We start from the raw sequence: 27385 nt of genomic DNA, 5'->3' as shown, positions 1-27385 counted from the left end.
CGTCTATGGTCATCAGTCCCCTAGAACTTAGAACTACTTAAACCTAACTAACCTAAGGACATCACACAACACCCAGTCATCACGAGTTAGAGAAAATCCCTGACCCTGCCTGGAATTGAACCTGGGCGCAGGAAACGAGAACGCTACCGCATGGCCATGAACTGGGGACTATTTGGATTTCCCACCTAGCCCGAGCATCAGTAGGGAGAACACATCAGAGGTACCCAGGCTCCAGACAACAGCTGCGGCTTGTGCCCACGTAAGGTGCAGCAGCTGCAGCAAGCATATCATGTGGCACCATCCTCTTATGAGTGTTTTCAACTAAAGACCGCAGCAGTACTAGTAGGCAAACTTAGTTATAGATAGCTGCAATATATTAAAGTACTTATAAGGTCACAGACCAGATCCTCTTGAAATGATTTGGGATCTAATACCAACTATAAGTATAGCAATTGCTTTTCATGAAGGGAGTAGCCAAGTCCTCTCTAAATGTAAAATGCAAATATAATTAACTGTTGATCAGGGAAAGAAAAAGTTGCTCCAAAATCTAGGTGTTGGAGCCATGAGATGTAGGAAGTGAGTAATCACTAACAATGAAAACAAATCTGAGAGTTAAAGTGCAAAATCACATTGGTATATCCGGTGCCTACCAAGCATCATGACTCTCACCATATCCGGATTTGGAGTGGCCTCCCTTTCCTCCATAATCTGATCATCTTACCCTTTCTTAATTATTGTACCCTCTCTTAAAAAAGTGAAGAAACAACTTAGAGGACTATAAGAAGCTATTGGTTTACTCAAAAATCAAACAATGGAATATCCAGGATGGAATGTAACAATATTATGAGAAGGAAAGTTGCTACTCAGCATCTATGCAATATGGTAACAACTTTCTTTCTCATAATAATGATTCATTCATATTGATAACTGCCCCATTCGATTTTATTTTATGATCTGTGAGTATATTTAAGTAGTTAACTATTTATCATCTTTTGACATATGTACTAATTTTGATATTTTAAATTCTAAGGATCTTAAACAATTAACTAAATTTTTAAAATGTGTTGGTAATAAAAGTATGAAAATTAGAACAGTCATAAACCATTCAACATTGATGTACTCATTTTGGCTTTCATTATCTGTGAATTATGACAGAAATTTCATTTCTGCAAACACATGAATTTGAATTGTGCGTTTTTGTGAGCAAAACCTCATTTACAGAGAAACTTTACTTTGCAATAGCATTGTATAAAAATGAAACTAACTGACATTGAGACTGTAAATGTGATCATGACCCAAAGATGTACCCTTTATCACCTGAGCTATCTGCAGCTTGGTTTAAAAGTTCAACCTGCCATTTCCTTTCTCCAGGCTCATGTGCATGTTAGGCACTTATATTCAAGCTCTGTCAGGAAGCTTCATAACAGCATATAATCTGCTGTAAAGTAAAGATTCATTCTAGAAGAAATCCTTAAGCTGTAGCTATCACACTCTCCACTTCACCCTATTTCTAAGGGGTGCTTGTACTGCAAGATATGCAGGAGTACTTATTTAGTGTCTGGAAAGTAGAGGAGAAGTACTGGCAGATTTAAGACTTGAAGCGAGCTGTTTGTTGTGTCTGATTAAACCAGTTAGTAAGAGCAATTTCCATTAAATACAAGAACCTGAGTTCCAGTTCAACACACAGTTTCAGCGTACTCATTATTCCCTTCTTTATGTGCATTTGTATGAATAAATGAATAGTTGATAATTACTGTTCTTAAGTACAGTTGTTGCCAAGAAGAAAATGTATTGGTACCACTTCTTCCATTATAGATGATTTCTCTTTCCGTTTGCTGATTCACTGCATATTATTTGTGTTCCTATTTACTTTTAATAGTTTGTAGTTCAAGAAACTTACAGTTACTGATTTTATATTTTATTGTAAATTTGTGATTGTAAAAAGTAGCATTAGTTGAAATCACTATTCTTTAAAAATATCTGTTCTTAGGCTGTGAACGATTTAGCAATTATAAAGGCTATGGTGATAATTTTGAATGGTCTGGCGATCATTGTGATACTACACCACGAGATTCAAGTGGGCGGCGACTTTGCTCCATTACCGCAATAGATGCACTGGCATTTCGAAATCCAAACATGCAGTATACTCCAAGTAACATTACAAGAGAATTAAACAAGGTAAATTGTATAGCTCAGATTTAACCCATGTATGTTCGATGATTCTTATGTTCACTTGGAACTCTTAAAATTCTGTGATTGTTTTTACTGTAGAGACATGTATGTATCTGATACAACCCCAAGTAGGTTCAAATCCTTTTCCAGCTATGAAATAGGTGAAGCAGACATCAATCTAAAGATTGTTTTGACAACTGCGTTGGTTTATTAGGCATGGTCCTGTTGGAAGTGGCTGCTGTTGCCTGCCTCTGACCTTTCAACTGACTCACCCAGCCATTACAGGGCCAACTGCAGTTTAATGTGGGTTCTGAACCATGGTGCAACTTGTCACTTTTCATATCAAGGAACATTGCCAGAGGTGAAAGAAGTGATAAATGACAGATTGGAATCATAGGGCTGACCAGCAATTGAACCTGAGGCCTTCAGATTTTTAATTTGATGCTTTATGACAGAGACACTTTCCAACCATACCGACTTTTATTTCTTGAGGGGCTTTTTTTTTTTTTTTTTGAAAAAAATTAAAGCCAATCTTGGCATAGTCCCACCCCCCCCCCCCTCCACCCCCCGTCTTTGTTCAATTGAAATACTGCTCTGTTTATAGTGTCTTCAATGCTCAGAGTTGCTAAGTTACGCCCTTCTTTCTGTGAAGTGAAAGTGCATGAGATTGACGGCTGAGAAGAGTTTAAAATGCAGGAGAGCACATTGATGGAATATCTTTGAAAAGTCTTGTCTCATGATAAGAACAAGAACAACTCATTGACACACCATCCCTAATGACTTTGCCATCAGTGGCATGTCAACCCTTAATTCTTTTTTTTCCCCACTGTACACAAAACATTTTAATTTTATTTTAATTTTGCTACAGGGAAGGTGTCAAGCCCAAATTATCTTTCTCATTTGTCAGAGAAGCTATGAAAGTCAACATCAACAGCCCTCAATCTGTAATCCATACAGACACTGCACGTTGACATTTTGAATCTTCTTTACATTTATTAGTAGACACTAGTTTCTAGCCATGTAGAATTGACTTCTGTAGTATATGCAGGACAGCGCTCCTGCATATTTGGCCATCACATTCACGGATGTGCTTCACAGGCCATGTATGGGTCCTGCTTTACTTTGGGAGATTGTTTGTCAACAGAAGATTCACTGGGCTGTTAGTCACCAAGGCACCCGTAGCTGCCACAGCATCTGAGTGCACAAGCCATGCCAATATGTGGGCATCAGGCTGACCATTGCCTTGACTGCTACCCATCAGACAGTGCAATCTCATGTATTTGACAGGATTGTCAGCTGCCCTTGTGTTTGGACCTGCATCTTGGCAGCCCATGAACTCAGTCTCTTTGTACAGTGCCGCTGCTAATCTAGGGAACCTCACGGCCCATCACAACTACTGACTATCGTGGACTTCATCATTGTGGGCATCCGTTACACTTCATCAAGATGGACGATTCAGTTGTACTCAACTATAGACTTCTGTCCTCTGAATATATACTAAGTTCAGTTCAAGGTTAATAAACAAAGAGTTGCTATAGCAATGTGTGAACTCAGTCACTACTAACCACACCACTCAGTTAAGGATATAACAGTGGCAATGAAGATAATGGTTTCAGGATACAGGCCTCTTCTCTACAGTGACATCTAGGCTGATTCTGTCATGTGTAACACTTCTAGTTTGTATGGATTCTCACAACAGTGCCTGCTCCAGATTTGTCCTTTCCAGCACCTGCTCAAGGTTCACTGGCTTCATTGTCAGCTCATGGTCTTGTCCGTCATCTAGCTGCTGCGCTCCTTCTCACTGAGCCTGACACTGCAGTGCTGTGTCACATTTCACCCACAAGATGCAGCTTGGCTGGCCCTCTGCCTGAGGATGGCATTTTTGGTTTTCGTAACTCTTCGGCTGGTGTGATTGTCTGGATTTCACTAGGCAGTTGTTTGCAATTAGTATTCCTGTTTTCTCAGCAGATGCAAGCCCTTGGCAGTTTTCTCTTCTCACCTTAGTTTAGGCGGTCCGTTCATGTGTTGTTCCAGTATACATTCTCTTCATTGACATTGTTGGTCTGTGTGGTTTTCAGTAGTTCCTTGGTGTATTTCTCACCTATCTGTATACCCTGTCTGATCACTCACCAGATCCATTGTTGTCTCAAGTCCTTCCATTATGGGGTCAGGCAATTCCAGGCCTCCTACATAGCATATCTATGCTCACTGAGGCTCTGAATTCTTTCCTACAGCGTTCAAGTGGCCGTGATCAGGAACGGCAGTCAGATGGGTTGTTTGGGAGTTTGTGTTTGGCAAGCTGGACCACCTCCTGTCATATTTGTTTGCAATGTTGTCGTGCCATGCAACACTCAGTTGTTGTTCAGGAAGTTCTCTAACACAAGTCCCTCTTATATGGGCCCAGCCCTTGCACGTGACAACATTGGACACCAATTCTCTTATCGTTGGCCCTGTCTCTGCCAGTCCTTCTGTTCTCACTGGCCTGTCTACGCTGATGCCCGTTCTCTCACTGGCCCCACTCGTAGCTGGCCCTCTAGTCATTGCCAGTCTTAACTGTGGCTAGCCCTTGCGACACTTTTCCAGCTCGTCACTGCCAGTGGCATCTCCGCAGCCATCCTGGCAGCTGAAGCAAACTGTCTCTGGTGCCAGCACCACACCCACCCATGATACTGCTTCCACAGCCAGCACCGGCCTCCTTGTGGCTGATCCTCTCAAAGCCATTCCCAGCCTCCACTGCTACTGCCTCCTCTGAGGGCAGCTCGGCCATCTCTGCTGGCACCACCAATCTTTTTGTGTGTTCTTCCAGACCATGTGTTGTGACTTCTTGGAAACACCGCCACCAGCCTTACCTCTCCCCAGCCTTTCCCATTACCACCTACAGCAGCCAGTTACCGTTCTGCCACATGAACATAGCATGCTTCTTCCACTGAGCTCAGTTTCTTTGTGTTCATTAACTGATTGTCCTGTTATTTTGTTCTAGTCTGCTTTGGTGGCTGCTCAGTGCCTCCTCCCTTGGGTCTGCTTCTCTGGGATGGAAAGGGGGGGTGGGGGGGGGAGTGTACTATATACAGGGCTGGGCCCCTTCATCTTCAGCCACCATCCCCACAGATGTACTTCATGGGCCAGGTACGGCCCCTGCTTTATGTAGGACAGTTGTTTGTCAACAGAAGACTTTCTGGGCTTTTTACTGCCAAACCTCTTGCAGCTGCTACAATGTCTGGGTGTGAAAGGCATGCTGATATGTGAAGTGCAGGTTGCAGTAATCAGTGCTGCAGTCCCTGGCACCTGTTTGTGTCCAAACAGTCACATTTCCATGAAACACCACACCTGTATTCCTCCACTGATGGGTACTTAGATGGCCACTCAGCCCCTTGACAGCCAGTTCCAATTAGGGCTCAAGAGTGACTATCAGTTACTATGTCTTTGCTGTGTAACCTTTATGTGGTAGTATCAGGAAGAAGATAGTTTGCATGGTGCATAACTCAAAGCAATGCTAATTTTGTATTTCCTTAAGGGAAAAAAAAGCAACAGTTTTGTAAATAAATGTTACTGTACGTGTATGTTCATTGGCATGAACAAAAGTGAATGGGCATCAGTGGACAAGAATTTGCTGCCACACAACCAGCAGGTGAGTGCAACTGAAAAGAATTCATGTGTGTACATGCTTGGGCTACTGGTTGTCAAGCTTATCAGCAAATCATCAAAGGAAGTTCATGTGCTTTTCCACTTTTGTGCACACTCATTGTTAACAGTACAGAGAGTGAATAGTGCAGAAAGTATTTGTTTTCAAAACTCTTCTTTTCTTTTCTTTTCTTTCTTTCTAAAAAAGAATTGCCTTGTTGTTAAATATGAGTTGTGTGACAGATGGAGAAGTCAGTATTCATGAGATCTACACCACAAAATGTATAAAAGTGATTATGCTTGGTAGGAAGCTGCGGAAGTATTCAAAATTCCAGCTGAGGAAGAATGTAATTTCATTACTTCCTTCCTTCTGACAGAAATAGAGTAGAGAGGAACAAGCTCAGGATTGGATGATATGCGAAACAAGTACTAACTGCCCCCAGTTGTTGGCGTTTAGTCAGATGAAATAGCTACTCGGTAGTTTGTGTTCTGTTTTGGGATTTTTCCCTCAGGTGAAGTGAGTAGCCAGTAGAAATTGTCTTCTGACATACATGTAAAGTTTTCAAACAAGGTAAAGGAATGCCTGAGCTGCAATTCAGTGATAAATACACTATTATCTATATTGCATGAAAGATCAGAATTTAAATTTTTCTTTTCCCGTGCCACCTTGTTTGCTTCTCATCAGCAATGCATATGCCACACAAAATAATTCTGTCTAAATAGCAAAGTTTTGCGTTGTAGCTGTAACGAGTGTTGTATCTAATAAAACTGTATCACCATAGAAACAGTAACATAGCATTTGTAGTTTTCATATGCGTTAAAGCTTGTGCTACTCTATTCAGTCCAGTGTAAACACTTCTTAATAAGTGCAGGTGAGTATTAGTGAACACCAATGATTTGTTCTGTGACTCTTTTCCATTCACTTGTGTGTAAATGTGGTTTTACAAGTATATTAGTTTTAAATGTTTTAAACTAACTGTGTGAAGAACAATGATTTTGTTAACTACATGGATTTCACTATTCTTTATTGAATTGCAGTACTACTGGCAGTCTTTCAACACACATTATCATTTGCCCTAAACTCAACATGTGGTATTTCAGTCAGCACTGGATGGCTTTATAGCCAATTTGATGTCAGCACTTTCAACAAACTTAAGTTAAACTTCATGTTTGTAGTGAACCCAACAGATGCTGATGCAGTATACTGTATGTGACTTTCTTGTAAGTTAGCAGTTTGGTGGAGTTTCACTACATTGTGCATATTTTTGTAAATCCAACAGTTCACATTTCAAAGTACAGGCCGAGTTTCCCTTCAGTTCTGGATCTTGGTGCATTGGTGTGAGTCTGTGTTGTTGTAGTAGACTGCACTAAATAGTGCAAACATTCCAAATAAGTACTTCAAGTCCAAAGTCGTAAGAGTTGGAATTTTTTGGGATTCCATGTATAATGCAAGGCATGACACCGTAGCACCCGAGGCACAGACACCAATCAAAGATTTAATACAGCCTAATCATCTGTGATGTTGATAGTACTGGTTTAAGTGAATTGATCATAATGTAGGTTATGTGTATGTACTGCAACTTGTCACTGTCTCAGAATTATTAATTATAATTCTTGTATATAATTACCAAGTCATAAACATTGTGACTGATTTCAGTATAAAACCAGATGTGTCTCCCAACAGCTGTCAGGTGCATTTTCTCAGGAAGTGGAATTTTACACGCCATTTCAGTAGAGTAGTCCCATATTAGCCTTGTGCAATATTCATTTAATTGATATGTATAAGAGGGACAGTAAAACATGAAGAATAACCAGCACACAGGCAGCAACTCACATGCTGCCCTGGCTCGTGCTGACTGCTAGGTCTCTGCTTGAATATTGGTTATTCTTCATGTGTTACTGTCCCTGTTAATATACGTTGATAAAACCAATATTGCATTAGACTATTTAGGGACAACTTTATTGAATGAGCATGTAAAATTCCACTTTAAAAATAATTTTGTTTGTAACATAAAGCAAAACAAACCGACACTCCCTGTTGTCGATGGGTGTCTCATGAAACGAGTGATAAGCAATATTTGTGGCTGACACTGTTTACACATTGCAAAGACAAAATTGTGAATGTATGCCAAAGCACCAGAGAAAATACTTGTGACAAATTTTAGTATAGAAACCCTGTATAGACAAACTTTCATCAATACAAGCTATGATGTGGATACTTGTGTGCTTGAAGATGTACTGCATCATCCTGCAGACATAGTTTTTTGATGATACTGTAGTGGAAACATCACAGTATCTAGGGACGTACATGAATTCAGTTTTTTCTGCCAGCCAATTACAGCATTCTGTCCAAGAATTTATTCGTTGACAATTTTTTTAGAGTCATCTCTACCTTAAATTGGAGAATTCTAAGGTTTCTGATTTCACCATGTTGACTTTTAGGATTCCTGCAGTAGTGGCACCTTCTGTTGTGGCTAGGCAAATGTTATCCCTGTGTATCCTCAGAAGGTAAATACTATGATACGAAATAGCTTTACAACAATAAAGGTGTTCTCTATGTTATCCTGATTACTATACACTTCAACTTGGGTCAAAGTTATAATCCTTGGCAGGAGATCTACTAATAAGTATTGTATACCATTGCCATAGACACGAAGCCCACGCCTACTACAGTAGTACAAGTTTATATGCCAACTTGCTCCACAGATGATGAAGAGATAGAAGAAATTTATGGTGAGATAAAAGAAATTATTCACATAGTGAAGGGAGACGAAAATTTAATAGTCATGGGGTACTGGAATTCGATAGTAGGAAAAGTAGTAGGTGAATGTGGAATGGGGGTAAGGAATGAAAGAGGAAACTGCCTGGTAGAATTTTGCACAGAGCATAACTTAATCATAGATAACACTTAGTTTAAGAATCATGAAAGAAGATTGTATACGTGGAAGAGGCCTGGAGACACTGGAAGGTTTCAGATAGATTGTATTATGGTAAGGCAGAGATTTCAGAACCAGGCTTTAAATTGTAAAACGTTTCCAGGTTCAGATGTGGACTGTGACCACAATCTATTGGTTATGAACTGTAGATTAAAACTGAAGAAACTGCAAAAAAGTGGGAATTTAAGGAGATGGGACCTGGATAAACTGACTAAACCAGAGGTTGTAGAGAGTTTCAGAGGTAGGATTAGGAAACAATTGACAAGAATGGGGGAAAGAAATACGATATGAGAAGAATGGGTAACTTCGAGAGATGAAATAGTGAAGGCAGCAGAGGATCAAGTAGGTAAAAAGACAAGGGCTAGTAGAAATCCTGGGATAACAGAAGATATACTGAATTTAATTGATGAAAGAAGAAAATATAAAAATGCGGTAAATGAAGCAGGCAAAAAGGAATACTAAAGTCTCAAAACTGAGATTGACAGGAAGTACAAAATGACTAAGCAGGGATGGCTACAGGACAGATGTAAGGATGTAGAGGCTTATCTCACTAGGGGTAAGATAGATACTGCCTACAGGAAAATTAAAGAGACCTTTGCAGAAAAGAGAACTACTTGTATGAATATCAAGAGCTCTGATGGAAAACCAGTCCTAAGCAAAGAAGGGAAGGCAGAAAGGTGGAAGGAGTATATAGAGGGCGATGGACTTCAGGACAATATTATGGAAATGAAAGAGGACATAGATGAAGATGAAAAGGGAGATATGATACTGTGTGAAGAGCACTGAAAGACCTAAGTTGAAACAAGGCCCCTGGAGTAGACAACATTCTATTAGAACTACTGATAGCCTTGGGAGAGCCAGACCTGACAAAACTCTACAATCTGTCGAGCAAGATGTATGAGACAAGTGAAATACCCTCAGAATTCAAGAAGAATATAATAATTCCAATCCCAAAGAAAGCAAGTGTTGACAGGTGTGAAAATTACCGAACTATCAGTGTAATAAGGCACGGCTGCAAAATACTAAGACAAATTCTTTACAGGCAAATGGAAAAACTGACAGAAACCAACCTCTGGGAAGATCAGTTTGGAATCCGTAAAAATGTTGGAACACGTGAGGCAATACTGACCCTGCAGCTTATCGTAGAAGATAGATTAAGGAAAGGCAAACCTACACTTCTAGCATTTATAGACTTAGAGAAATCTTTTGACAATGTTGACTGGAATTCTCTCTTTTAAATTCTGAAAGTGGCAGGGGTAAAATACAGGGAGCAAAAGGCTATATACAATTTGTACAGAAACCAGTCAGCAGTCATAAGATTCGAGGGGCATGAAAGGGAAGCAGTTGTTGAGAAGGGAGTGAGACAGGGTTGTAGCCTATCTCCAATGTTATTCAATCTGTATATTGAGCAAGTAGTAAAGGAAACAAGAGAAAAATTCAGAATAGGAATTAAAATCCATGTAGAATAAATAAAAACTTTGAGGTTCGCTGATGACATTGTAATTCTGTCAGCGACAGGAAAGGACCTGGGAGAGTGGTTGAACAGAATGGACAGTGTCTTGAAAGGAGGATATAAGATGAACATCAACAAAAGCAAAATGAGGATAATGGAATGTAGTCGAATCAACATGCTGAGGGACTTAGATTAGGAAATGAGACACTTAAAGTGGTAGATGAGTTTTGCTATTTGAGGAGCAAAATAACTGATGATGGTTGAAGTAGGGAAGATATAAAATGTAGCCTGGCAATGACAATGAAAGTGTTTCTGAAGAAGAGAAATTTGTTAATGTCGAGTATATATTTAAGTGTCAGGAAGTCTTTTCTGAACGTACTTGTATGGAATGTAACCATGTATGGAAGTGATATATGGACGATAAATAGTTTAGACAAGAAAAGAATAGAAACTTTCAAAATGTGGTGCTACAGAAGAATGCTGAAGATTAGATGAGTAGATCACGTAACTAATGAGGAGTTACTGAATGGAATTGTGTCGAAGAGTAATTTGTGGCACAACTTGACTAGAAGAAGGGATCAGTTGGTTGGACACTTTCTGAGGCATCAAGAGATCATCAATTTAGTATTGGATGGAAGTGCAGAGGGTAAAAATCATAGAGGAACATGAAGGCACGAATACCCTTAATAGGTTCAGAAGGATGTAGGTTGCAGTAGTTACTCAGAGATGAAGAGTCTTTTACAGGATAGAGTAGCAGGGAGAGCTGCATCAAACCAGTCTCTGTCCTGAATACCACCACCACAACAACAACAACAACAACAACAACAACCTTTGGCATGTGTATCAATTAACCCAATGTGCAATTAACCCACTTTTCTGTTCATTAATTAGCCTCCAGACAGATCTACTTGGATATTTGCATGCATTAGCAAACCCCTTGTGGGATCCAGGGAAGTATACAGGGCCCAGGTTGAAACCACCTGGTGGATTAATGATGAGGGTCATTGTGCCGGTCAACCTGGATATTGGTTTTAGGCAGTTTCCCGTATCTGACTAGGTAAATACTGGGCTGATTCCAGTGTCCCACCTTCTCACAAGGTGTGCAAACATTTAGAAAATGTTTGCACACTTTCGCTTGAAATAACACTAGATCCAAAAGATTGGGGTACACAAATAGCCACTTGGAGGGGGGGGGGGGGGGGGGGCTGGGCGTGAGAAGGGCATCTGGCCACTCTCTACTACCAACATTACCAAATTCAGTATTTAACATGGCATCCCCCTAAAAATATGGGATAATGGCGAGGAAAAAGAACAGGAAGAAGTATTAAACTTCAGATAGTGCGTATTTCAGTGGTTCAGTATTTAGGTAATAAACTATGGATCAAAGGTGGAGGTTTCAATCCCCTGTCAGTCCTAGGATTTTTGTATTTCACTTCTCTCACATCTGGCAATGTTTATTAATGTAAGAAATGCTGAATTGTGCCATGGTTTGGAGTCCACAATTAACTGTAGGTTCCCTTATAAATGAGTGGGTAAATCAGTTCAAAGATCAGAGGAAGACAAAGGCTTACCACCTCCAACATCTGCTGAAGCATTATAGTGGTAAAACCAATCTTCAGATTGAGGACAGCTAGGCAAAAGTTATGTTTCTGGTTTCACTTTTGTTTTGTGATAGGAAGTCTAGGAGGGTATCTCATTTACTTTTTCATCTTTTCCTCCTTCCTCTCTCTCTCAAAATTTTTTTCCATATCTTTTTCTACCTTTTAATCCATCTTTACTTCTCATTATCTGTTGCCCAAAGCTGACACTATACTTATCAATGTATGATCTTTGACCTCCTATCGTCTGTGACATCACCCATTTAATATGTCTCTCTTCTCGTCCTCACAACAGGGTAGGGCTCCTCTCAAAATAGTTTGGAAAGCTAGGATAGTCCCATGTGCCTTTATACATGTACATCAGCAGTATTAAATATTTTGCCTCCTGTAGATAATTACTAGTTAGTAGCAGACCTGTCTCATACTTTAATACTTTTACATTAGATCAAATTAGCCATTGTGTTCTTAGCACTAAATTATCAGGTTTACAGTTTTGGAAGGACTATGAAATATTAAAAAAAAAAAAAAATCTTGAAATTGTGAAACAGGCTTAATATGTGCAATGTTCAAATCTTAACTGGTTTCCTGTTTCTTTATTACGTGGCTCATGTTTTGTGGAATTTCTTTTCTTTGAAATGTTTTGAACCTGTATTACTGTTACTCCAGACTGACAAAAAAAGTTATACGCATGGTAATGTTATTTACGCTTTGCAAAAATGTGTAGGGGAACTTCAGTCATTATCCTTGAAGTAACTTACAAAGTATTACATACAGAAAAAAGAAACTAACAACAAATGTTACTTTAAGCCACAAAAATATTTATTGCTAGTCAACCACTATGACATTTCGGATACTGCCAATCTTTCATTTGGATACTGCAAAATCTAGAGGACAAATTTGTGTCTTTTACACATATTCTTATAACGTTTTTGGATGTTGCTACAAAAGCGATTATTTCCTACTGTTTCAAAATCTCGCAGTATTTCATATTAACACTGAAAAATTGTGCCTTTTAAATCCTAATGGCAAACTTTCCATAATAATTAATTTACATATCTTTCTAGATGAAATCTAAAATAATAATTTTCATAGGCTTACGTTGGATTCTTCAGTCCCGAAATTCCAGAAGATCAGCGTACACCTGTGGCAACAGGAAACTGGGGATGTGGAGTATACCGTGGCAATGCTAAGCTAAAGTCACTGCTGCAGCTCATGGCAGCTACTGAAGCTGGTCGTCATCTTGCATACTTCACATTTGGAAATGAAACTTTACGAGACGATGTTTTCCAGATGTACACTTTTTTGATGGAGAATCGTGTTACAGTTGGTAATTACATTTTCCTGTCTTTGTTTTGTATGAACAGAGACAATTTATTTTGTGAAATTAGAATTGCTTTGAAAATGGTATTCTATAATGCTTGCCTTTTATTTATTTTTTTGGAATTATGTAGCAGCACATATAGAATAAAAGAACCTCAAAAATTTACTACTTATTAGATGGTACTTATGAAAAGTTCATTACAATCGGTAATTTTAAATGTCTTCTCCCCATAATTATTCACTGTCTGCTGTGAAGATATTTTTACGTGGTTGAATATAACTGATGATCATTTGTCTTTAAACAGTATGAGGAGTCGCACTGAAACCAATTGGTGACTGTCTGCTTCTGGTTTTAGAATTCATATTCATCACTGGGAATTTAAATATACTTTACAGGAAATTTAAAAGTACAGTTATTATTCTGCTATAGCTGTGCCATGCATCAGTGAAGAGCACAAAATCCTAATCAAGGAGTCATAAACTACTTTTTACACACCTTTATTCTCCTTGGTGTTAAAAAGTGAATGGTAGCTTTTTGTTTTGGACTTGACTTTCATCAAGAGTGAAAAAATAGGAAAAACATAGGGAAGATCAAGGTGTAAAAGTTGTAACAGATAAGGAGCACTCTCTACCATATGTGGGTTAATGTAGTTGTTGCAGATGGATGGAAAGGAAAATTGAAGATTGTGCAGCAGCATATGAAATTTGAGAGTCTGAAGAAGCCAATGTAGCAATGCCTAAAAGAAAACTGTTTACATATTGGTTAGCCAGTGAGATGACAAAGATAGTCAAGGAAAAGAAAACTGTGTTTTTAGTCATTTTATTTTGGAGATTTTTGGATCCCAGTAATTTGGGTCAGTGGTTGGGTGGGGGTTGCAAAACAAAAGGAAGGGGAAAACAAAAGAAAAGTTTTTCCTCCCTTATGCAGTTATGAAACATTCGAATGATGTGCTGTTGGCAGGACTGTAGCAATGTGTCCATCACAGTGTTCCATTGATTTTATGTTTAGCTTCCAAGCTACTATTATTGAAGTAGATTGTGTTACATTGATTGTGACAATTTTTGCTGCGTCTCTGATTTATGTGAGCAACTATGCAATGATAAATTTAGGAAAAAAGATACAGAAACATGTAAAGATTTGAAGGAAGCTTACAAATGATTTCCCAATTCCAAAGCGATTGTTGATCAGTTGAAGATGATCCTCAATCAGAAAAATCTTTAACCTCCACTGGTTGCACTCACATCCATAAAATCAGGTATCTTGTACATGTCGCCCATCATCTAAATATTCAATATTCAAGAACTTGTCATTTTACTGCAAACTTTTTCTTATTTTTGCCAAGACTGAGAAGCAGCTGGAACACTGAGTGTATATTTTACAAGACACTCCTTGAACTAACTAACAGTGACGAAACATTGGCAAAGTCCTTTAGACGAAGTCCGATCATCACAGTGGGTTGCTGAAGGTTCTCTCCTCCCACTAATCCCCTCATCCATCCCACTTCCAAAAAAATATTGCTTTCCAGTCTTAATCCAATGTCAAAGTACTGATCACAATCAGTAGAATTTTACAGCTTAAATTTTTGCCTAAAAGCCAAACACTGAATGGTCAGTGCTGTGAGGGGTTCTGAAATGGTTGCATAAGGAAGTCTGCAACCCAATGAATCTGATCACTCAGGTATGACAAAGCATTAGTTTTGCACCAAACATTGTATGGCTGCCCTACCCCAGCCACCCTACTCTTCAGATTGCTCACCATGTGAATTTTGTTTTCAAAATTAAAGTCATTGCTTTGTGACACACTTAATGACATTATGGAGAATCTATATGGGCCTATTCCTAAAGAAGCCTTTCAGGGCTGCTTAGAGGATGGGAAACACAGTTGGGATAAGTGATTGATTATAGGAGTTTAATACTTTTGAAAAAAAAAAAAAAAAGGATTTAACATCTGTAAATTGATTAAAACTATAATTCTTTGGTTTACATTTTGAACAGGCATCTTAGCTTGTGCAGGGTAGCAGTCAGTCGGGTTTCTGCTGCAGGGCTTATTCTGGAATGGCTGTCATTGCATAATCAGTCTATACTCTGTGCCTCTGCCTATCCACTCTCTTGCAGGTATTTTTGCGGTTGTCTCATTAAAGCAAGAAGATGAAAATTATCTTGTAAGTGAAATGTTTAAGGCAATTTTGGATGTAATGTGCTGGCATTATTTGGTAATGTGATGGTGCATGGACAAATTTCACAAGTACCTATCATCAGGGAACAGACCAACATTACAAAAGGGGAACACTTAAAAATTCAATTTTAGGTAGTATTATTACATTATTTGGATGTATATTTTCTGTTTACACAGAACACCAAAAATTGTGATTCCGATGGTAGTGCCTTCTGAACACTTCTTAAATCAGTCAAATCAAGGATTTTTATCATATATCTAGAGCAGAAGGGAAACACTCTTATTTGCATCACAGTAATGAGAATATGTAATATTCTGGTCTGATGATTATTTTCTCATTTAGTTTGGTGTGATTTGAACTTCTCTGTCATCTTGTAATTAATATTTATAAATTTAATACAAACTAAATATTTCTATTATTTTTTAAATTTGAAAAAAAACAATGTTTACCAAGAAAGGAATGAAAAAAGAAAGCAAAAATAGACAGAAAAACACCCTGTATGAAGTTTGATTATTGATCTTTCAATCAGGTGTAACTTAGTGTGATTTTCCATAACTACATTTCTCAAAAATAAAGATGTCTCTTCATTCATCTTCTGTTTTTCCCCCTTTGATAAAGTGTATCAGATTGTATATGATTGGATTTTTTTTTTTTTTTAAAAAAAAAAAAAAAAAAAAAAAAAAAAAAAAAAAAAAAAAAAAAAAAAACGCCAGAGTACCATCTATTGAAAAATGTAAACTCACTGACTAGCATTTAAAAAAAATCAACAGACAGCAAAGCCTAATTTTGAATTTTTTTGTGTTATCTAAAATATTACTATGTATTATTACAGATGCATATGTCGAATTATACTGGCTACATTTTTGTATTTTGGCTGGAAAACCAGTGTGTAATTGCACTGCTTATTAACTCTTTTGCTTTTTTATGCTTTAAGTTTAGTGAGAAGTGTTTTATTTTAGTTCATTTTACATGATTGTGTTCTTCATTCAGGGAAACTCTGGCAGTATCTGCAGCAGTATTATGACTATTGTGTGAGAGATGGAAAGGTAACTCTGGACTTGTATGCATACCTATACAAACGAATTTCTGATTCAGAGACATCTGTACACCCAGCAGGTAAGTTGTTTACTGTAATCTTAATATAAGATAATGAAGACATTTTAATTTTTTTTGGTTTATTAAAAATCATTGATTGCCACAATCGAGTGTTATAGGTCCATTACTGTCCACAATATACAGGGTGAACCACCTAAAACTTGCATCACAGATATTGCAGAAATGGAAAGTGCTGTTGGTGTGCAGTTCTCACAGAATGGATTGGTAGTCAGGGGCTCTTGTTGTTAACCAATAAACAGATTGTAGTTACACGTTGAAAGTGTGTTTTTTGTGGAAAAATACACTTATTTAAATGGAACAATTCTTATTTGACATTAACAAACTAAAAGGAGGATGAATTAGAATGTCAGTGGTGTTTGTTGTACCTTTCTAGTGTGAATCATTTACATGATATTGTATTTTGAAAAGTTTTCACACTGACAATTGTTTGTGCCACTCAACCTTTGTAATTGCTGGATATGATGATGTTATGTTTGCGTACAGTGTGCTTTTGTATTTCTTGAGTGCACTGCAACTTGCTAGCAAGCTAAGTGCATGTCAGTCCAAGCAGTAGGCTGTGAATGGATGATGGGATTTAAACAATAAAAACTAAACTCTGCCCGAACAGGTCTTGAAGGCCCAACGGTACTGACTGACCGCCATGTCATTCTCAGCCCACATTTATCACTGGATGCAGATATGGAGGGGCATGTGGTCAGCACACCACTCTCCTGGCCGAATGTCAGTTTACAAGATCTCCATGCTTATGGTGTATGGAGAGTGTAAGAAAATACAGTTTGTTTTTTTTGCTATTTGTGTGTGCAGTAATATATACCAACAGACATCAAGCATCTGAGCAGTTATTTGTCAACCTCTTCAAACAGTTATGTAAAAGTGATAGCATAACACCTAGACAACATAACAGGAAGAAACACATGGCAACAGAAGAGGGGGGGGGGGGGGGGGAAATTAATAATCATGCTTGTTCCGTATTTGATCTGCACATTAGCTCCTGCGCAATCACCCAAGGAAGTGGCATGAGTCAGGAAAGTGTCATATGCATTCTCCATAGACATATGTTCAATCTCTCACACATCTCTCTCTGTTAAGAGCTGCATGGAAATGATTATGAAAATTGTGTTAACTTCTGTACATGGACATTAAGACAGGATACTCGATATGTTTCATGTATCTTCTTTAGTGATGAAGCAACATTTACCAATCATGGCCAGGTAAACCACCATGTCAGCATCCATGGAGTGTAAATGTATGCTATGGGATAGTGAACTGTCAGCTCATAAGCCTGTGTTTCATAGACAGAACACAGACTGAACACACAGAAGTATCACAGCCTCCTAACAGACCATCTTCCACAGATGTCAGAAAACATTCCTCCACAGACTAGGAGGAACCTGTGGCACCACCATGATGGTTGTCCCATCCATAGTGCATGATATACTGCAGCATGTCTTCATGAATTGTTTCCAAATCATTGGATGGATGCAGAGGCCCTATACCTTGGCTAACCTGTTTGCCAGCTTTGATGCTTAAAGACTTTTTTCTGTGGGGAAAGCTAACTGACAATTTCTACATGGACATACCAACTACACCCAATGATATACAATGATGTATTACTGCAGCCTGCTCAGACATCCCCATTGAAATGTTAGGACGTTTGCAGCAGTTGTTCCATATCAGACTGGAAGTGTATTTTGCCGCTGTCGGTGGTCATTTTGTACACAGTCTGTGATGGTCAGTTGTTAGAATGCACATAACTAATGATTGCAGTAGTGTTGTTCTTTAGTGTGTGCTACCACAGCTACTGTACAATATTTGGGAGGGGAGGGGGATACTTTTCAAAATATGAGATCTCATAAACAACTCATACTAGAATCCTGCAACAAACACCACTGACATTGTAATTTACCCTACTTTTAGTTTATTAGTGTCAATGTACAAGTTTACTTTCCAATTGGCTCCACAGATGTATGATCATATAGAAGAAATTATTCAGGTAGTTAAGGGAGACGAAAGTTTGATAGTGATGGGTGACTGGAATTCGATAGTAGGAATAGGAAGAGAAGGAAAAATTGTTGGTGAATATGGACTAGGTGAAAGGAATGAAAGAGGAAGCTGCCTGGTAGAATTTTGTGCAGAGTACAATTTACTTTTCGCTAACATCCGGTTTAAGAATCATGAAAGAACGTTGTGTACATGGAAGAGACTTGGAGACACTGGAAGGTTTCAGATTGATTATACGGTGGTAAGACATTTTTAGGAGCCAGATTTTAAATTGCAAGACTTTTCCAGGGGCAGATGTGGACTCTAACCACAATTTATTGGCTGTGAACTGTAGATTAAAACTGAAGAAATTGGAAAAATATAGGAAATTAAGGAGATGAGACCTAGGTAAGTTGAAAGAACCAGAGGTTATTGAGAGTTGCAGAGAGAGGAATGGGCAACAGTTGACAAGAATGGGAATTTTTTTTATTTTTTGTTTTATTTTTATTTATTTTATTTATTTATTTATTTATTTATTTGGGTGCACAACTACAGTGGTCATCAGTGCCCGAGGAACAGGGGAAAAGAATACAGTAGAAGACAAATGGTTAGCTTTGAGAGTGGAAATAGTGAGGGTAGCAGGGTCAAATATTTAAAAAGACAAGGCCAAATAGAAATCCTTGGATAACACAGGAGACACTGAATTTCATTTGTGAAAAGAGAACATATAAAAATGCAGTAAACAAAGCAGGCAAAAAGGAATACAATTGTCTAAAAAATGACATTGACAGGAAGGGCAAGTTCCCAAGATTTTTAATTATTTTGAGTGTAAATGTGGCTTAACCGAGATGTTTTAGGAGTTCCAAAATGCGTTTTTTTCCAGTTTAAATTCTCGTAATTATGGACACCTGAAAGTTTTTAAGTTTACATTCTGTTAATTTATTTCAACACCACATGTTACACTTATCATTAGATTAGTACTTCTAGATGTGCGGAACTGAATATTTATGTTTTGTTTAAATTGAGAGTGAGACTATTTGCATAAAATCTATCAATGATACTTTTAAGAACATTGTGTACCATTTCTTCTGTTGCTGTATGCTTGGACTGATTACAATACTAGTGTCATCCATAAAAAAAACTAACTCTGCTTGTTGCATATTAGACAGAAGATTGTTTACAAATATGAGGAACACTAGTGCATCTAAGATTGAGTCTTCAGGAACCTCATAGATAACTTCTCACCAGTCAGAAGAATCTTCCGATTACATTGGTTGAATTGCTAAGTACAGCTTTCTGCATTCTTTTGGTTAGATATGATATTATCCGCTGATTGGCTATATCATCAGTTCTATAAAAGCTGAGTTTATGTAGGAGAATATTGTAATTCACATGGTCATATGCCTTAGCTAGGTTGCAGGAAATACAAGACAGTGCTGTTTTGTTATTTAATGCTTGTAAAATTTGGTGAGTGAACATGTAAATAGCATCCTCAGTTGTACAGCTCTTCTGAAATCCAAACTTTGATTTCGTTTTAGAGGCTTTACCAGTGGCATATTTCAGTCTCTCTGGAAAAGTACCTTGAGTTAATGATGCATTACATACTTCAGATAAGAAAGGGCTTATTTACATGGGAAAAAATCTTTAGTACTCAGTTGGAAACACCATCAAATCCAGATGAGTCTTTACTTTTGAGAGAAAATATAATTTCCTTAATTTCAGAAGAAGAAGAAGTTGGTGATACATTCATATGATAGAATTTTATGAGAATTATTTTTGTTTTCTCAGCATACTGCTGTGATTTTTCTCTTGAATTGTTTGTCCCTATATTTACTACTACATTTAAGAAATGACTGTTAAACATATCTGCCACCTGTGACTGACCATTTATAGACCTTCCATTTTTCAGTAGTGATATTTTCTGTGGCCTGTTTTCCCATCCCACAACATTCCGTGTAGACTTAAGTCCGTTGTCAGAATCACCGATGTGTGACATAATTAGCGTGATCCTTGATTTTTTAAATTACTTTTCTTAGTAATTGCTAGTAGCTTTTGTCGTGTTCAACTACTGCAGGATCTTCACTGGTTCTTGCAAACAGGTATCTCTTCCTTTCGCTTTCACATTGTACATTAATCCCTTTACATGGCTATTTAATGTCTCTAATGATTAGCTTATACTGTCATATACATGTAAACCATAACCCTTATGTAGCTGCTCATTGTTGCTGGATCACCACCTGAAAATGCTGATTTAAGATATGTCCTTAAAATGAACAGCCAGCTCTTTTTAAGTTTAAAATTTGGATGTTCACCAATCTTTAATCACATCCTTAAGATCTACTGGTGCCGACCAGGTCTCTACAGTCTCTAATAATGTTGACACTCAAGTAGTTAGTATGGACATAACAGTTCTTCTTTCTTCAAAATGTGAAATTGCACCCAATACAGATTAAGTGATCATATGTTGCCTCACATGTAATCAAGTAGAAAAAGTCACAGAACTGTTACTATAGGCATACAGATTACTTAAATTACCCAAAACATATATTTTGATACGAGAGAAGGAAAGTTGCTACTCACCATATAGCGGAGATGCTGAGCTGCGATAGGCACAATGAAAAGATTCACACAATCATAGCTTTCCACCATCAAGGCCTTTGTCATCAGTAGACACACACACACACACACACACACACACACACACACACACACACACACACACAAGCACAACTTGCACACACATCTGCAGTCTCAGAGAGCTCAAACTACACTGCGAGCTGCAGCACCAGTGCATGATGGGAGTAGCGACTGGGTGGGGGTAAGGAGTAGGCTGGGGCGGGGAGGGGGAGGGGAAGGGATAGTACGGTGGGAGTGGTGGACAGTGAAGTGTTGCAGTTTAGACAGAGGGTAGGAGAGAAGGTGCAGAGGGGGGAGGGGGTAAGTAGCGGAAAGGAGAGAAATAAAAATAAAAGAAATCAAAAGACTGGGTGTGGCGGTGAAATGATGGCTGTGTAGTGCTGGAATGGGAACAGGGAGGGGGCTGTATGGGTGAGGACAGCGACTAACAAAGGTTGAGGCCAGGAGGGTTATGGGATCGTGGGATGTATTGCAGAGAAAGTTCCCACCTGCGCAGTTCAGAAAAGCTGGTGTTGGTGGGAAGGATCCATATGGCACAGGCTGTGAAGCAGTCATTGAGATGAGGGGTATCGTGTTTGGCAGTGTGTTCAGCTACAGGGTGGCCCACTTGTTTTTTGGCCACAGTTTGTCGGTGGCTGTTCATGCGGACCAACAGCTTGTTGGTTGCCCTGCCTACATAGAATGCAGCACATTGGTTGCAGCTTAGCTTACAGATCACATAACTAGTTTCACAGGTAGCCCTGCCTTTGATGTGATAGGTAATGTTAGTGACCGGACTGGAGTAGATGGTGGTAGGAGGATTTATGGGACAGGTCTTGCATCTAGGTCTATTACAGGGGTATGAGCCATGAGGTAAGGGATTGGGAGCAGGGGTTGTGTAAGGATGGATGAGTGTATTGTGTAGGTTCGGTGGACTGCAGAATACCATGGTAGGAGGGGTGGGAAGGATAGTGGGTAGGACATTTCTCATTTCAGGGGATGATGAGGGATAACCAAAACCCTGGCGGAGATTGTAATTCAGTTGCTCCAGTCCCGGATGGTACTGAGTTACAAGGTGAATGCTCCTCTCTGGCCAGACTGTGGGACTTTGGGAGGTGGTGGTAGACTGGAAAGATAAGGCACGGGAGAATTGTTTTTGTACAAGGATGGGAAGATAAATCTGGTCAGTGAAGGCTTCAGTGAGACCCTTGCTATATTTAGACAGGGACTGCTCGTCACTGCAGATGCAACGACCACGGGTGGCTAGGCGATACGGAAGGGACTTCTTGGTATGAAATTGGTGGCAGCTGTCGAGAAGTGGAGGTATTGCTGGTGGTTAGTAGGTTTAATATGGACGGAGGTACTGATGTAGCCGTATCTGAGGCAGAAGTCAACATCTAGGAAGGTGGCTTGTTGGGTTGAGTAGGACCAGGTGAAGCAAATGGGGGAGAAGTTGTTGAGGTTCTGGAGGAATGTGAATAAGGTGTCCTCACCTTCAATCCAGATAGCAAAGATGTCATCAATGAATCTGAACCAGATGAGGGGTTTAATATTCTTGGTTTTTAGGAAGGATTCCTCTAGATGGCCCATGAATAGGTTAGCATAGGATGGTGCCATGCGGGTGCCCATAGCCGTACCGTGGATTTGTTTGTAGGTAATGCCTTCAAAGGAGAAGTAATTGTGAGTGAGGATATAGTTGGTCATGGAGACTAGGGAGGAGGTTGTTGGTTTGGAATCCATAGGGTGTCTGGAAAGGTAGTTTTTGATAGCAGTAAGGCCATGGGCATTAGGAATGTTAGTGTACAGGGAGGTGGCATTAATACAGACGAGCAGGGCACCATGTGGTAAAGGGAGAGGAACTGTGGAGAGTCGGTCAAGGAAATGGTTGGTATCTTTTATATAGGAGGATAGGTTCTGGGTAATAGGTTGAAGGTGTTGGTCTACGAGAGCAGAGATTCTCTCAGTGGGGGCACATTCTCTCATTGGGGGCACGGTAGCCAGCCACAATGGGGCGTCCTGGTTGGGTTTATGGTCTTTAGGAACCATGTAGAAGGTGGGAGTGCAGGTAGTGGTAGGGGTAAGTAGTGAGATGGTCTCTGGGGAGAGGTTCTGGGATGGGCCAAAGGATTTGAGTAGTGACTAGAGATCCTGCTGGATTGCTGGAATGGGATCACTGTGGCACGGTTTGTAGGTGGAAGTATCTGACAGCTGACGGAGTCCTTCTGCCACGTAATCCTTGCGGTTCAAAACTACGGTGGTAGAGACTTTTTCTGCAGGTAAGATTATAAGATGGGGATCAGTTTTTAGGTGGTGGACTGTGGTTCTTTCTGCAGATGCAAGGCTAGTATGCATGTTGAGGGATTTGGGGAATGATGGTGAGGCAAGGTTCAAGGATAAGAAATTCTGGAAAGTTAACAGGGGGTGGTTTGGAGGCAGTGGGGTGGATCACGGTTGGATGGAGGAGTGAACCAAGTTAGGAAAGGTTCAATGTTGGTCTTTGGTTGAGTCTGATTGGTTGGGTTGGTAGCGAAAAAGTGTTTCCACTATAGGGACCGGGAGAAGGAGAGAAGGTCTTTAACTAGTCCTGCATGGTTGAATTTGTGAGTGGGGCAAAAGGTGAGGCCTTTGGAAAGGACTGATATTTCTGTGGCACTAAGACTTCTGGAGGAAAGGTTCATGACTGTGTTGCGGGTCCGTTTAGGATTTGAGTTCTGTGTGGTGGTGGGAGGGAGTTTCGGAGGGTGGGGTGAGTGTAGTAGGTCTGTGAGACAAGGTTTGTCAGCTATGAGGGGGTGTGGGGGTGGTTTGGAAGTTGTTGTAGAAGTGGTGGACAGTGGTACTCCGAGGTGGGAGTAGGAAGTGAGCAGGATGGAGAGCTTTTTGAGGTGATGTTTTGCATGTTGCTCAAGTACCTGCAGGGCAAGTTTCAATGTGTGTTATGGGTTCCAGAAATCTGGGATTACATAGCAGGAGAATTTTGTGGATGGAAAGAAGGTACTGCAAGGAGGATTGGGCATGGTTGATATGGTTTTGCAGGACTATGTTGGTGAGGGCTAGGGATTGGCGGAATCTGAACAGGTGGAAGTCATTGTGGAAGGAGGGGTGGCAACCAGAGATAGGTAATTTGATGGTAAGGCCATTAGGGGGATTTCATCAGCCAAGCAACAACGCAGGAACAGTATGTGGGACTGAGATCTGGCTAGGGATAAGGAAACTTTTTTGTATTGACGCAGATGGGAGAAGCAAGGATCCATGGTGGTGGAAAATTGTGAAAAAATACGTAAGAAAGTAGAATCACGTCCGAAAAATTATGCAAAAATACACCCAAATATGTGTGAAAAGTATGAAATGTATGTAAAGGGGGGAAAAAAGAGATGAAATCTGAGGAAGATGACGATAGTGGAAGGCAAAAACACACTAAAATTAGTGTGAAGTCACAAAGGTCAAAGTAGAGAATAACTAATCATTAATAAATGTAAGTATATTACTGTGGGTAGCAGGTTTGATAAGCGTAGAGAACAGGGACGGCAGATGTGACTGAATGAGGTGGATTTAGTGGGTGCGAACAGGGATACAACGGAGAAAGTGTGAGGGGTGGGGAGGGATTCGTAGTTAGAGATGTAAGATCGTGTGGCACCGAAAAAGTGCGAGAGATAACATGCAAAAATACAGGAACTGACACAGGGAGCATGATCAGTTTGAAGGTATAGGCTTGATTATATCGCCGGGAGTAATGTGCGACATATGATGCTGGACCAACAATTAACGTGTTCTTGACGCCGTCTGTAGCGCGCAGCCGAGTCCGTTGATACAGTGTGGCTCATAAGTAGTGCGTGCAGTGCAGTTCGTAAGGCAACAAGAGAAACACAGGAAAGAAAAGAAAGAAGGACGGACATTGAGTATAGCGACACAAAAGAAAGTAGTTGCAAAGAAAAACAGCACAGGGTTAGGATCGAAGAAAAGCTGTCAGGCAAAAATCAAACAATGGAAAATCTAGGATGGAATGTAACAATATGAGAGAAGGAAAGTTACTACTCACCATATAGCGGAGGTGCTGGGCTGTGATAGGCACAGTAAAAAGAGTCACACAATCATAGCTTTTGGCCATTAGGCCTTTGTCAGCAGTAGTCACACATGCACACACACACTCACGCAAGCGCAACTTGCACACACATCTGCAGTCTCAGAGAGCTGGAACTACACTGCGAGCAGCAGCACCAGTGCATGATGGGAGTGGCGACTGGATGGGGATAAGGAGTAGGCTGGGGCGGGGAGTGGGAGGAGAAGGGATAGTATGGTGGGAGTGGTGGACAGTGAAGTGTTGCAGTTTAGACAGAGGGTAGGAGAGAAGGTGCAGAGGGGGGATGAGGTAAGTAGCGGAAAGGAGAGAAATAAAAATAAAAGAAATCAAAAGACTGGGTGTGGCGGTGAAATGGCGGCTGTGTAGTGCTGGAATGGGAACAGGGAGGGGGCTGTATGGGTGAGGACAGAGACTAACGAAGGTTGAGGCCAGGAATGTTACGGGATCCTAGGATGTATTGCAGGGAAAGTTCCCACCTGTGCAGTTCAGAAAAGCTGGTGTTGGTGGGAAGGATCCATATGGCACAGGCTGTGAAGCAGTCATTGAGATGAGGGGTATCATGTTTGGCAGTGTGTTCAGCTACAGGGTGGTCCACTTGTTTTTTGGCCACAGTTTGTCGGTGGCTGTTCATGCAGACCAACAGCTTGTTGGTTGCCCTGCCTACATAGAATGCAGCACATTGGTTGCAGCTTAGCTTACAGATCACATAACTGGTTTCACAGGTAGCCCTGCCTTTGATGTGATAGGTAATGTTAGTGACCGGACTGGAGTAGGTGGTGGTAGAAGGATGTATGGGACAGGTCTTGCATCTAGGTCTATTACAGGGGTATATGAGCCATGAGGTAAGGGATTGGGAGCAGGGGTTGTGTAAGGATGGACGAGTATATTGTGTAGGTTTGGTGGACGGCAGAATGCTGCGCTAGGAGGGGTGGGAAGGATAGTGGCTAGGACATTTCTTATTTCAGGGCATGACAAGAGGTTATTGAAACAAAATAAAACAGAATGAAAATACACAGTACACTTCCACATGAATACATCAAAGTAACAGTCGGGCTTCTAGAGCTAATAACAGAACAGAACTATTTTCAGTTCAATAATGAATTCTATTTACAAAGTGAAGGATTACCAATGGGATCCTCAGCGTCTGGAACTGTAGCAAACATATTTGTGAACCATGTAGAATAGATTATATTTAACAAAATAGTGCCAGATAGGTACAACATCCTATACTGGATTAGATACACGAATGACATCTTATACCTGATAGATGAACCAAACAATAAAATTGACTAGTTACACACAGACATAAATTCTGTTCATGATAAGATACATTTTACAATAGAGGAAGAGCAAAATACACAGTAAAATTTCTTGGACATCACCATAAACTTTCAAAAGAACCAACACACATTTGACATATACCAAAAACCAACAACAACAGACACAGTTGTACACGAAGCATAACAACAACCCTATTGTCAAAAGCGGGCAGCACAGATAAATGCTCCACAGTCTAAACACGGTACCACTGGATACAGCCAGTTACAAAAAAAGAAGTGGATACTATAATACAAATAGCCACGAACAAGAACTTAGTAACAAAGCTGAACAAGAAAATCAAGAAACAGAAAAGGACAAACACCCAGCTGTCACCAACACAAGGACGAAATCACACACAAACAAATACACAAAATACAAGAATAGAAACAACACAAAGTGCGAAAGAAACAAAAAGTAAAAGATTGTACACAATGACATACAACCAAAAATACACACACAGAATATCCAATATTTTCAAAAAACAAGGCATGTAAATAGCACACCAAACCAACAACTCAATTCAGAAGTACAGGGTGATTATAATTAAAGTTAAACTTTCAAAACACTGTAGAAATAACACCACTGCTCAGAGTGATGTCAAATTGCAATGGAATATTATAGGAGAAGGGGGAAAACTATGGCAGAAGAAATAAATAGTGTGAAAATTGATCAATAGATGGTGCTGTATGTATCAGAATACATAATTGAAAACACCTGTCATGTGCACAACCCATTGAAGCTGGTATAAACACCATGGGTGCAAGGGTTTTCCTCCTTTCACTTAAGCAATATTACAAGAATGATGACTGTGCAAACGTCGCTCTGCAGAAGTTCTGGACACTGAAGGGTTTGAAAAAAAAAGGCGTTGGTCCAAGCACTGCTGTGGATCTGGAGAAAATGATTCAGAAATTCGAAAAAATGGGTTCTTTTGGTGTGCAAACTGGTAGAGGGAGGAAACAAATTGATTCGATGTCAGTGGAAGCGGTGGCCACATC

General features: G+C 39.8%; 1 protein-coding gene across 1 annotated transcript in view; it reads left to right on the top strand.

The window, feature by feature from the left end:
* Positions 1-27385, top strand: part of LOC124796636 (poly(ADP-ribose) glycohydrolase-like) — a 129410-nt gene that overhangs the window by 85259 nt on the left and 16766 nt on the right. Inside the window, exons 11-13 of the mRNA XM_047260711.1 lie at positions 1991-2178; positions 12873-13107; positions 16268-16393. Of these exons, the coding sequence (XP_047116667.1) occupies positions 1991-2178; positions 12873-13107; positions 16268-16393 (549 nt within the window). The remainder of the gene's footprint in view (positions 1-1990; positions 2179-12872; positions 13108-16267; positions 16394-27385) is intronic.

The sequence above is a fragment of the Schistocerca piceifrons genome, chromosome 1 (genome assembly GCF_021461385.2).
Source record: "Schistocerca piceifrons isolate TAMUIC-IGC-003096 chromosome 1, iqSchPice1.1, whole genome shotgun sequence".
Lineage (NCBI taxonomy): Eukaryota > Metazoa > Arthropoda > Insecta > Orthoptera > Acrididae > Schistocerca > Schistocerca piceifrons.
This window is presented reverse-complemented; position numbering and strand designations above follow the sequence as displayed.